The following is a 12,545-nucleotide window of genomic DNA, read 5'->3' as shown; positions in this document are numbered from 1 at the left end:
GAAAATAACCAGGTTAGCTTCTCTTCGCAACAACTCGGCGTTTTAAAAAGCGTGCTAAGCCCTTAATATGGAAAACCGAAACCGCTCGCGAAGGGGTCCTCCGCGAAGCCCGGGCGGGCGATACTGTAACGCTGCTGCGCTGTCCAAGAATGACAAATAACGATGGGAGAAGCATGAACGTGTTTGTTTACGTTGGCTGCTATTATACCAAAAATAGTGTCAAAATTTCTTCCACTGGTGCGTTCATGAGACAGAAACGCAAGCACGGTGAGGGACTAAAGCCGGTGGCTGCAAATCAAGTACCAGATACGCTTGAAATTGAGATTTTAGTGATGTGAAGGATTGAAGTCGCTCTAAGCGGTGATTTTGAACGAGTCGTTAATTGACAGGGTGTTTTTTATTATTATTTACTCTCTTTAACTGCACTTGAACAATGTATGTGTCTTCCCATCAGATTGAATGTCGAGATTCACTTTCACCCTTCGCATTTCGAAACGAGTGAATTGTGTTCCTGTCAGCCTCGGCACCGCCTACAGTCCACCCCCAGAGACAAGCCCCGGGGCGCACACCCTGGTGTGACAGTCACCAAGATGTCCTGCGGGAGAACAGCCGACGACCAGCTCAGGAATGCCACGTTAATTGGGAAAAATATCGATCCACCCCCCCGCAGCTTTGTCTCCAAGTGTCCGTGATGTTCCCCCCCGACAGCCCCAGCCCCTCGGGTGTAGCTAGGCGACAACAGCGCAGATAAACCCAGTATTTGTCTGCTTTTAATAGTCATGACTGACAGCACAATCCTCACTGATTTTATAGACGCATGCTACATTTGTTTGCATTCGGGTGGTTATCACAGAATTGCTGCGTTTCGTGTAGAATTCCATGTATATCCGATGTGCGCTTTTCCGAGTTCAACTTTCCTCAGGTAGTATGCGTCAAGACGGGCGGAAGGCATGCCGGTGTGTTACACAGCCGTTAGCATAAGCAAAATACAGAGAAATACAATGGAACTAAACTTCAAAAAAAAAAAAAATCTGAGTCACATCTCCAGCTAAACAAAATACCCCAACTTTTTCCTCTGGAATGCTTCTGGAAGATGTTTCATTGGCTGCAACCAAAAGCTGCAAGAAGTACAGCGTGCAGCAAGTATGCGCGCTTGTCACCAGAAACGATCTATGCATAATTAATGACAGCACCGTGTCACAAGGACCGACAGGGCGCAGATGAGCAGCCTTTCAAGGGTAATACATGTAAATGCACTTCCAATATGCACATTCGCTTAATGATCGCCAATTAATAGCTGCGTCTAAACCAGCCCTGTCCTCACGAAGCGGCGAGCCGACAGCGGCGGCTGTCGGGGCTCTCGGTGTCCTGTCCTCACCAGGGCAGAAAGTTGCGGCTGGCTTTATAGGTTTATTTATCTTTATTCCCGACGCTTACATCTGCAGCCGACGGCGCTCCGCCGCTGGCCCGACCATTGACTGACGCTGCCGTACTCTGGGTAGGTAGTGTCAAAAACCCCTTGATGGTCTAATTCACGGGTACTTTTGGGAAGGCTCAGCCTCCGCCAGCCCCTCGCTACAGCGTTATCAGGTTGCCCCACGCTCTGCGCCCCTCGCTCCGGCACCGTCAGCCCTCACAGCTGCTGCGCGCTCACCCTCGCCCCAGCGCCCGTCTTTCAACCCGCCGCGCTCCGTGCCCTTACGGAGAGGGGAACAGCGAGGGGACGCCCACCGCCCCTGAGGGAGGGAGGGAGGGAGGGGGACGGGAGCGCCGCCATGGCGCTCCGGCCTCCCCACGGCCCTGCCCGCCCCGGGCCTTTGTGGCGGGCCGGGCGCCAGCCGCGCGCTATTTACTCCCTCAGCTGTGCGGCGCGGCCACGCCCCCTCCCGGGATTGGCTCTCCAGGCGGAAGGCCCGCGCAGCCCCCGCGCTGCCCGCCCCACCAGTGAGGGCGCCCCGGGGTGATGGACGTGCCGGCGGCCGCCAATGGCAGCGAGCGCGGGCCGGGCTCGGCGGCGGCGGCGGCGGCGGTATAAGAGGAGGCCGCGCAGCCCCGCGCCTCAGTGCGAGCTCCGGCAGCGCCCAGCAGGGGAGGGCAGCGGCAACGCTCCGCAGGCTTCCCGTCCGTCCGCTGGAACCGCTCGCTCCGCCCGCCCTCCAGCATGAAAGCCTTCAGCCCGGTGCGGTCCGTCAGGAAAAACGGCCTCTCGGAGCACAACCTGGGCATCTCCCGGAGCAAAACCCCCGTGGATGACCCCATGAGCCTGCTGTACAACATGAATGACTGCTACTCCAAGCTGAAAGAGCTGGTGCCCAGCATCCCGCAGAACAAGAAAGTGAGCAAGATGGAAATCCTGCAGCACGTTATCGACTACATCCTGGACCTGCAGATCGCCTTGGACTCGCACCCCAGCATCGTCAGCCTCCACCACCAGAGACCCGGGCAAAACCCTTCCTCCAGAACTCCTCTGACCACCCTAAACACAGACATCAGCATCCTCTCGCTACAGGTAAATGCCCTCCCCCGAGCCCCCCGGCTCTCCGCTGACCGAGATAGGGGCGTTGAAGTCGGCGTTAGAAGCGTCTTTAAGGCGGAGCGCGGTGGTCGCTGAGGGGCCAGTGCTAGACGATACGGCCGCCTCTCCCCGCTGGCGGGGGCTGTAGCCAGACGTGCCACGGGCGAAGCGCTTCCTGATCCAGGACGGTTTTCTCCTGCTTCCCCCAGTGCTCGGGCACCTCACCCTTACCCTTGTGTTGTTTTCTCCTCGCAGGCGTCCGAGTTCCCCTCAGAGCTCATGTCAAGCGACAGCAAAGCACTTTGTGGCTGAATCAAACGGTGAGTGCAGTGCATCTTATTTCTAAACTTCAGGTAAAAAGTGCCTCCCTGGGGAGTGAGAGGCGTGATGGTTATTTCTAAAAATCGGTCCTAAAAGTTCATGAGGAGATGCCTTTATAATCAGTAAGAAATTAGACTAGTTAGAGTCTTGCAGTCCAAAGTGTATTTTGTTGCTGAGGTTCATTAAGCAGCACAGGCTGCTCTGATACTACTCGTTGCTTAATGCAAATTCTCTCGCTATCTGTACTTGGAGTCTTAACTTCCTGGGCCAAAGTGACTGATTAAGTTGAGAATCTTGGCACAATTCCTTAAATTCTGTGATGTGGGATTGTCTGTGCTATCAGTTAAATAAGTGACTGCTTTTAATCAAGTAATTGCTGTAAGAGGCAGACTGGCGCCTCTGAGCGTTGCATTTACAGAGATCTAAATAGAGATTGGACTGAGAATCCTCTTTCTACCCTTTCCCTTGAGTGTATGTTATTTTAATGTTCAATTTGTGCTCTTGAGAGCGAGTGTGTGAGCGTGTATGTGTTGCATCTGGACGCCAGGGTTTGCCCAATCTCTGAGTGTTTGGTTAAATGTTCAAACTGTGGCTTCCTCTCTGGCGCCAGTCTGTCCGGATCTCTGCCCTGTTAGCATTCTCCTAAATATGCCTCTTTTCAATCTCTTGCAGGTGTTCCACTGACGAGATTTTTTTTTTTTTGCACAAGAAAACGTCTACAGGATTTTTTTTGAGGTGCTGAATTTATTTTTCAGCTGTATCTGGAGGGGAAAATCCACATCTAACTAAAAGGACGTTTTAAAATTAATAAAGAAGAAAAAAATCAAGATTGATCTTTATCCCCACCCCATTCTTCAACTTGGACTGAACCTAGTTATTTATGAAGAGACTCTTAAATACCCTTTCCCTAGTTGGAAGGCTTCCTTTATATACTATTCCCAACGTGGGGAGCGAAACAAAAATCTCACAAGGAGTTGCCCATTTTAAAGCAGACTTTGCCTTTTTTTTCCAAAGGTGGAGCGTGAGTACCAGAAGGATCCAGTGTTCAGTTTTTTAGGAAAGTCTGTGGTCAGAAATTACCTTTTTGACACAAACCTAGGACTGAATGCTGTGTATATATTTATATATAAATATATATATATGAGTGAAACCTTGTGAACTCTTTAATTAGAGTTTTCTTGTATAGTGGCAGAAATTTACATTTCTGCAAAAAGTGTAATGATGTACTTAATCATGCTAAACTTTTTATAAAAGTTTAGTTGTAAACTTAACCCTTTTTATACAAAATAAATCAAGTGTGTTTATTGAACTGATTGCTTGCTTTATTCTTTGGGGACCAACTGTTTGCTGGCTTTAGTTTGTGGTTTTTGTTTTTTTTAAATACTTATACATTGTTATGACTTTACCAAGTAAAAATTCAAATATGTAGAGAATATAAAGAATAAAATTACCTGAAGTGAATAATAATTCTTGTAACTTGGAAAATCTTATTTGAGTGTATATTCCAAACTTCTAAGTGATCCACTTGTAAACAGCGTGAAAGGAACTAGAAAAGGAATTTATTACAGAGGGGATGCTATTGACAAAGTGTTTGGAAACATACAAAAGCAGTTAATCCTGAGACATTCCCATGGAGCATTGCTTCTCTCTTTTTATTTTTTTCCTCCCACCCCTATGGATGATTCAGTTCTCAGTAGTAATGGCCCAGATCTGTTAATTTGTGTTTAGAATAATCACTCAGAATTAAGGGTTGTGGGTGGTTATTAGTCCCCCAACTATTAAATTTATGTAAAAAGGCTTTGAATGTGAGAGTTGGTGATGCATTAAATTGGGATCTAGAATGATGAAGTGACTGTTGCCTTTCCACACTGGAATTTTCATGCTTCCATGCAATATTTCAATGAAATGGGGTTTCTAATCAGTTGCAGCAGCTTCTCCGTATGACTAAGATACTGAGAATTGAGCTAAATCGCTGTTGTGTTACTGATTAAACTTTGGCTGCTCCTAAAGGGACTCTTTCTCCATAAGAATTAAATTAAGTTTGAAATCGGAGTCTAAATTCCTGAAAGCCAGTAACAGTTTATTTTTTCTTTCTCTTTGCCCTCAGAAGCTATGCACTATCCCTTACTTACTCAAGGGACACTTACTTACCCTATGAATCCACTGTAACGATCACTGTTCGTTAGATCTGTTTAGTTGTCATAAGACAGTGGATGTGGGAACTGTGCCTTATCAGATGACATTCTAATTTAAGCTCACTTATAAACTTGCCTGAAATGGGAAGTTAAGTTTTGAGTCCTACATATGAATTGAAGAGAATCACTTGCAATAGGAATGAAGGAAACTTCACTTGATGCTTCGGGCAAGTGCAGCTCTCTGGTAGGCCCTACACTTCGGGCCTGAGGGAGCATGTTTAGGGTTTCTGTGCTCTGGGGACTCTTAGAGTGAAAGACAGGAGCCTCACCTGGGGCCAGTAACACTTTCACCATCCAACAGGTGGGTGGGTGGTGCTCTGGGGCAGCAGGAGCTGCCTTTCCTTGCCCTTGACACCAAATCCATTCACGTAGGCTGGAAGAAAGCCAGCTCTGATCTCTTAATACAGAAGCTGCCCTGCCCAAGCAGAAGCGCACCCTCTCAGAGGATCAATGCAATCAGAAGACAAGACGGGTTAGCAAAAGCTGGGACGGGGAGGGGGGACACACACGGGATAGAGCTGATCTACTGCTTCTCACCATGCCCCCCCAGCCCAGCAGAGATTAAGGAAATCTCTCCATGCAGCACACACACTGGCTGTTCCTCCTGTGGCCAAACCTCGCTACTGTCCCAACACCCAGAGTGCACTGTTTGTTCCAACTTTGTGCAATGAACGTTTAACCCTGACAGCCCAGTAATAAAATAGTTCATCGCTGCAAATCAGCATGCCTCAGTCCCTAAAATACTCCTCTCCGTGTGTATTTTACCTAACTCTGAACGGTAGCAGATTTGGGGTTTTAATCACGGTATTGAGCTCTTCGTCCTTTCAAACCAGTAACAATCTAACGTAACCGCCACCCAATTTCTCCCTCAAAACTAATTTTTCACCCTATTGTTCATTTTAGGGCAAGACCACAGTAAGCATCACTTTAAACCCACAGTTCAGTTTATGAAATTAAAGAGCTGCAACAGTCAGATCACTGTAATTATTTTAAGATTAACCCCTTCAGAAACTAAGGCATTTGCACTTCGATATTTTTAAGCTACACACTTGCAGAATGAAACTAATTTCCTTATCATACATAGCCAAAAGAGAAATTCACAATTTACAAGGCGTGGGGAGCTGAGCACGAAAACAAACAAACATGTTTTTAAAAATGTAAATTAAGAAAGGAAAAAATTTTTCCTCTTTCAGGATTAACTAATTCATGGTCTCAGCAATGCATTCCTATGATCAGAACTAGGGGCTTAAGCTAGGTGCTCTACTTAAGAGATCTACTCTTTGGTTTTGTTCTTAAGATTTCTGCCGTTCAAAGGTAAACAGCAAGGTCAAAGCTGAATGCCCAAAGCCTTAACATTAATTCTTGACGTTTCCTTGAAGATGTGGGATTTCTTTATTCTATAGCATTATCGTTGTCTTTCCAGAATACATTAGAAAAATTTGTGAAATTTTCACCACTTTCCCTGGCCCATTTACTCTGTCTCTGAACACAGTTGTTGCCAACAGTCCCGTTAACTGACTAGCTGAACACAGTAGATCGAGAGGACCCATACTCGACTGCACGACAGCAGAATAGTTTTGGCAACAATTGTATTTAAACACTGTAAAATCTTTTTAAGGAGGCCATGCATGAAAGTTGCAAATGCACCTATAGACACTTCCCCACGGGGGCAGGCGGTGGGGGAAGGATCCAACAAGAGATTGAAGAGGACTCTCTTCTCTAGAAGAGAGGTTTCCAAACCTGGCTTTGCTTGCATGTTGCCCTCAACAAACACAAGGACCAGCCCAAGCCACGAACGTGCACCGAAACGTCTCATCTGGATTTTCAGGGCACATCTTTGTATTACAAAGCACGTAACGCACTGCTGGTGATATGTATTACAGCAGTTCAGAAATCCTCTGTCTCTCACACACGGGCGGCAGAAGTCCCTCCAGTCTATCACCAGGTAAGGGAAACGCAGAGAGCAGACCTCTGGGTTTTGTTTACTCTCTCCTGGGAAAACACCATTGTGTCTATTGCACCGAAAATATTCATAAGCCACTTAAAGAACCAGCGCCAGTATTTCGACAAAAGTATTACCGAGAACGCCGACTGCAAGCTAAGACGGCACGCACCCCGCGCTGCCGCCTCCTCCCCGGGCCGGCCCCCCGCGGCGGGGCCGGGGCAGCGCGGGGCGGGTGGGTGGAGGGCCACTGCCACCCTCTGGTCCGGGCGGAGAAGGCAGGCGCCGCTCAGGCGCACCGCTCTCGGCTGCCGCACGCAAAGGAGAGGCGCCTCTGAAAGGGTAAACCGCTCGGTTCTTCCCGTTTTATGAGTAACAAGCAGAGCACGGGTCTTCCATGGATTATTTAAAAATCACATTTTATAGCCGCGTCTGGGAAATGATGTTTTATATTCAGCTCTGCTAGCTGGGAATTTCATGCCTAAGAAGTAAAGTGGTTCGTAAAAATCTGAAGAAAAAGTTGCATTAAAATAATAAACACTTCGCTTGTACTGCGATGGGAAAAGCACCATTTGATTAGCACTGGTTCATATTTGACTCTGCAAAGTAAAACACGTTCTCTAAACAATCTTGTATGCGTTAAGGATTCTCCTATACAACAGTTTGCAGTCTGGATCGATTCACACCATGTGGAAAAGATACAAAATAATTTACTAATGAGAATTATTGTATTTGTGAGCAAGCATCTCTTCCTGTTTACCACTGTCCTTGCTTACTTACACGCAACAAGAAATGATTTACACAGCTTTTACTAGAAGCTGTAAGGTACAGGGATAACAGAATGCAACTGTTGCGTGACAAAAGATTGTGTAAACTACATAAACGCTGGTATTGAATTTTGCTCAGAAAAAGGTTTTCAGAAATGTACTCTTTAAAACTACTGTTTTGCAAAAGGATCAGTATTTTCTGATTCTGCAGATAAATGAAAGTGTTTGATCTTTGAAATCCAATTTGTTTTATCCACATTACCATTTTCCTCTCTAGAACAGCCATCTAAGTTACCATAATTCTAAAGTGTAAGAGCCAAATGCAAACACTATTTCAATAAAACAAAGCTTATATTGCACAGTGATAAGTCACCGATTGTGTGAACCTCTTGCTAAAGTAAATCAAAGGAGGAAACAAAAGAGGAAACAAAACCAAATGCAACTACTTTTGGAGTCAATCATAGTAACTGAGAGGAATTCATATTTCAGTTGGTTGCTTGCCTTGAAAAAACATTAAAAATGAGGGGACACGGGGCAAAGACTGTAAATAGGGGCAAACTGAGAAAAATGAATTGTATGGAAAATGCTGCAGTGGGCTTACTGCTGCTAGCTGCCCTAGAAGACAGCCCTTTACTTGCTGTCTATCCTCACGAGAATGTGATCAATGAATAGATAATACAACATTATATGAAGTTACAGGACCTATCTGGATTTGAAACAATTAAACTAAGAATGTTACTTGCCAAAAAGAGTGTGTTGCTATCATTTCCAGCAAATATCCCCACAAATTACACCAAGTCTGTGGCGAACAGTTTTATGAACAGATCAGGTATTTCTATTTAAAACTAAGAGCTTGAGCCAGATCTTAAGTTTTACTACTGATGGCAGAACTTCAAAAGCTCACACAAAGCTCTTTTTTAATTTTTTTTTTTTTTTTTTAAGCAGAACTGGACTGTAAATCTGCTGAATTTCTTTTCATTTGGAAGAGAACAAATTATTTTGATACTTACCATCTTGCATTTGACCAGACACAGGACCAGCAGTATTGCCTCACTGAAGCCCACCTCGTGCAGCCCTCTCGCTGACAGCTGCCGTAGCCGATGCCTAGGGAAGAGCGTTAAGACCGGCGTTAGGTGATACTTCCTCCATGTACTCTCAGCATCTCGGGTTTTCTGAGAACAGCCTTCCTGATATTTTTGGCATGTAGATTTACTTTGTTGTACTGTTTGTCAATACAGAAGGTGAATATTCTACCTGAGTTATACCTATCATCTTTTTTTTTCTCATCCTAAGAAGGGGGAGAGAGAGGGCAGAAGAAAAGGGGACGACAGACATTTAATGTAAGACTAAGTATCTCCCGCGTATTAGACTGGGCAAGATCAAAGCAGCATATCTTGCCTTAAAAAAGCAATGAGGTTGAAGTTGGAGTTGTGTTTTCAGTCTCATGCAAGTTTCTTTCACCTGGACTAGAGAGCCCAGCCTCCTGCCCAGACTGACCGTCTCACTCAAGCAGAAAGTTTCTTACGCCCCACAGAACTGAGTTGGTTTAGCTACGTCTGATACAAGCACCCCAGGGAAATGCAATGTCCTAGACAACCACTGGAAGTGTCCTTCAGCCATATTTTCTGTAAACCTCACGCTCATCCACAAGCTCTATGTGATCTTTTAGAAATTTGTGCAGTACTTGAAGAGAAGGAATGTGATTACAGTCTACTGGAAACCAATGTAGAGAGCAGAGAACACAGGAGAGCTTGTGCTCACAACGGACACTGGTGCCGAGATTTCTGCCATGTTCAGAGCAGTAGCTTAATACCCAGCTGTAACATATTAATGCACTCTAGAAAAGACATAAACTCGTACAGCACCAGAAAGGCACAGAGACTTACCTCATTGGAAATATGAGAAAATGTTACTCATGGACATCGTTATGCAGGAGGTTAACTACAAGAGATGTGGAAGATGACAGAAGATACCTATCTTCCATTTGTTGAGGGTAGGAGAGATCTGCTCCCAGAGCAAGAGTATGCAAAAAAAGACCAAGAATATAAACATGTAAATATTTTTTTAAGTTCAGATTCAGTGTCAACGTGAGTTAATACATAGGAATAAAGTGATGGGAAGGCTATTTCAGAAAAATTGGTTAAGCTACATTTCACAACTTTTTGGAAAAGTATCTCATTTGTGCTTTTGTATTTCTGCCCATAAGTACATGAAAAAACTGTGTCACTGCTAGGGGTTTGGTTTTTTCAAGGAAAAAGTTTGTGTAAAACACATTAAGTAAACCTCCCATTAGTACTTTTCAAAAGACGTAACAGTTAGAACGCTGAGTAAATTACATGCCAAATCTATAAACTCAGTCTAGGTCTTGTTAAAAAGCTGTTTTACTGCACATAGATGTTTCCACCCAACAGATATGAAGTAAGGTGCTTACACATGTGGACACATGCTGTTTACTAACCCTTAATGATTCCCATTTTGCTCAGATTATCCCATTGTTGCTTTTACCACTCTTACAGAAAAAGCTGGAAGTGTTGGTTGGACCTCATCCTGTAAGTATTAAAACTTCACAGTACCTATAAAATTAAATTTCTAAATTCCACTGTAAACCTGCTTCTTCAGTCATTCACAAATCTTAAGAGTTCCTTGGAAATTGAACTTTTGGACTGAATCCGTTTGATTCATGCACCTGCCTAAGGATCTTTCTATCCTTCCAATCTAAGTCTAATTTAGAAAAAAAGCCATGCTTAGAGGAAAAAAAGCTTAGTTGAAGTTTGGACCTTTTTAATAAATATATACATAAAAACTGTGTATGTTATATACACACCACATCCAACATGCAATTAGCAGTTTATTGACAGCATGACGAAAATTCTCATAATCTAAAAATCTGAAACAGATTGTCACTAATATTGAATAGTATGTTATTTTTTGGCAGCTTTGAGTACTTACTATTATTTTTATTACTATTTTAGGGGGCTATGAGGTTGACAATATTGTCCAAAAAGATAGAAGAAAGGTGGATGAACAGGACTTGCCAGGGGAAAGGAAGCACTTATGGAGAGATATCCAAAGACAGAAACATATACCTGGACTATGACAGACCTGGAGGAAAGCAGATTTGTGAGTTATGAGCCTAAAAATAACTGAAATTTTTCAAATGGAAAAAGAAACTCAGAAGCCAGGCATCAGAGTGAGAAAATGAAGCAGGTACTTTAAGATTTATTGGAGTTCCACCGGAAAATGTGAAGTGGCAACAAACTGTCACAAAACAATGGAAACGTGACTAAAAGTGGAAGAATGAGACGAGGGATACATGGGACAGAGAGAATGAGTGATAGCAAAACACACACCCCCTGGAAGAAAATCACCACGATTCTGCCGGGGAAGGGAAGAAAAGCAGGTTTTATGCAAAAAATCACAGGTAATGAAAAAGTGGAAAACACAATGAATGAGACAAAGAAGAACTGTCCAGGTAAGAAAGAGGCAGAACGGAAGAAAGTATTTTTACTTCCTGTAGAAAGTAAATGTAGAAAGAAGCGTAGAAAGTGAGGACAGTGACAAATTCTACAAGGGAAAAACCAGAGATATTAGAACAAAGGTATGGAAAACTTACTTGTCCTGTGAACTAAGGAAGGGGATGGACAAATTTATCCTCCAGCCTCACTGAAGAGTTTTAATGAAGAGCTAAAAAAAACCCTATTCCACAGTAATTACAAATAGAAAATGCACGTTCCAGCTGGCCTTGAACCTCAATCAGAATGTAAATGATTTTTTTTTTCCATTTTGTTGATTATTCACACTGCACCCAAAGGTTAGAGAGGGAGTGGATGTGAAGATGCAGCATTTTCCCAAACCTGAAAAAGGATACATCTGTACTACAACCGGGAAGCATGACTGCAGTTTGTGAAGATGAGCCTAAGCAAGCTTTCATCCTGTTAGGTTCGGTACCAACACCAGAGAAGACTGTCTAGTACAGACTTCAATATAGGAGACAGCCATGGAAAATATACAGGCTATACTGACATCTAAATCTTCGCAACCTGACTGCTCTTGATGCTTCAGAGAGCTGGTTCAGTCATACTCATCTGCGTGCGCTGACCTAACACCATCAGACTACAGTACAGACATACCCAAAAGCAAATGCCAGAGGGCTTCAGTGGAGGTATACTTGGAACTATTACTTCACATAATCAATTACTGGATATCTGTCCTTATCTTTGAGGCACCGTCACATTGAAATGCAGGACCTAAAGGTAAATGTAAGGTAACTGTGTGGCAATTTGATGTAAGTCATAACAGAAAAAGGTCTCAGAAAAGAACACCTGCAAAGAGACCTTCAGATAGAGATGCCTCTTTAACTGAGTATTTCACCGAGCAGGCATTTATAGACATTCTTCAGTTTCCTGGAGAGAAAAAAAAGCTTTATAAACGTAATCAATTTCAAGTTTAAAAAGTACTATCTTAGTCTCTGAACTATTGCTGAAATGTATTTTTAGTTTTTTGATCAACTGATGGCTTCCACACATCTCTTAAGCACTTAATTACAAGTCAGGAAAGAAAGTCCATTTCATTTGATGCCTATAAAGTTGGTGAATGATTTAAGGTGAAATGAAAACACTTAAAAGCTACAAACACTTCTTACCTTTCCCTTCAAAGTTCTGGTGTTTAAGCAGCTCAAACAAGTAATTTATCAGCCGTTGAAGGTGACAAAACAGGGCTTCACTGATGTGGGGGAAAATAACAATCTCGTGGTTAAGACTTTGAACTGGGAGTTATGAGACACAGCTCTTAGCCCCAAATTCCCA

The 12,545-nt window shown here is 43.8% G+C and overlaps 1 protein-coding gene across 1 annotated transcript; it reads left to right on the top strand.

Annotated features, from left to right (window-relative positions):
* Window positions 1-2,082: 2,082 nt before the first annotated feature.
* Window positions 2,083-4,145, top strand: ID2 (inhibitor of DNA binding 2). The gene is made up of 3 exons (XM_076332821.1): window positions 2,083-2,509; window positions 2,771-2,835; window positions 3,509-4,145. Exons 1-2 carry the CDS (start codon window positions 2,162-2,164, stop codon window positions 2,825-2,827), a joined length of 405 nt encoding a protein of 134 aa, XP_076188936.1. The 5' UTR covers window positions 2,083-2,161; the 3' UTR covers window positions 2,828-2,835; window positions 3,509-4,145.
* The last annotated feature ends 8,400 nt before the right edge of the window (window positions 4,146-12,545 follow it).

Source organism: Aptenodytes patagonicus, chromosome 3 (assembly GCF_965638725.1).
Source record: "Aptenodytes patagonicus chromosome 3, bAptPat1.pri.cur, whole genome shotgun sequence".
In the NCBI taxonomy this organism is placed as follows: domain Eukaryota; kingdom Metazoa; phylum Chordata; class Aves; order Sphenisciformes; family Spheniscidae; genus Aptenodytes; species Aptenodytes patagonicus.
Note: the sequence above shows the minus strand (reverse complement) of the source record. Positions and strands in the feature narration are given on the sequence as shown.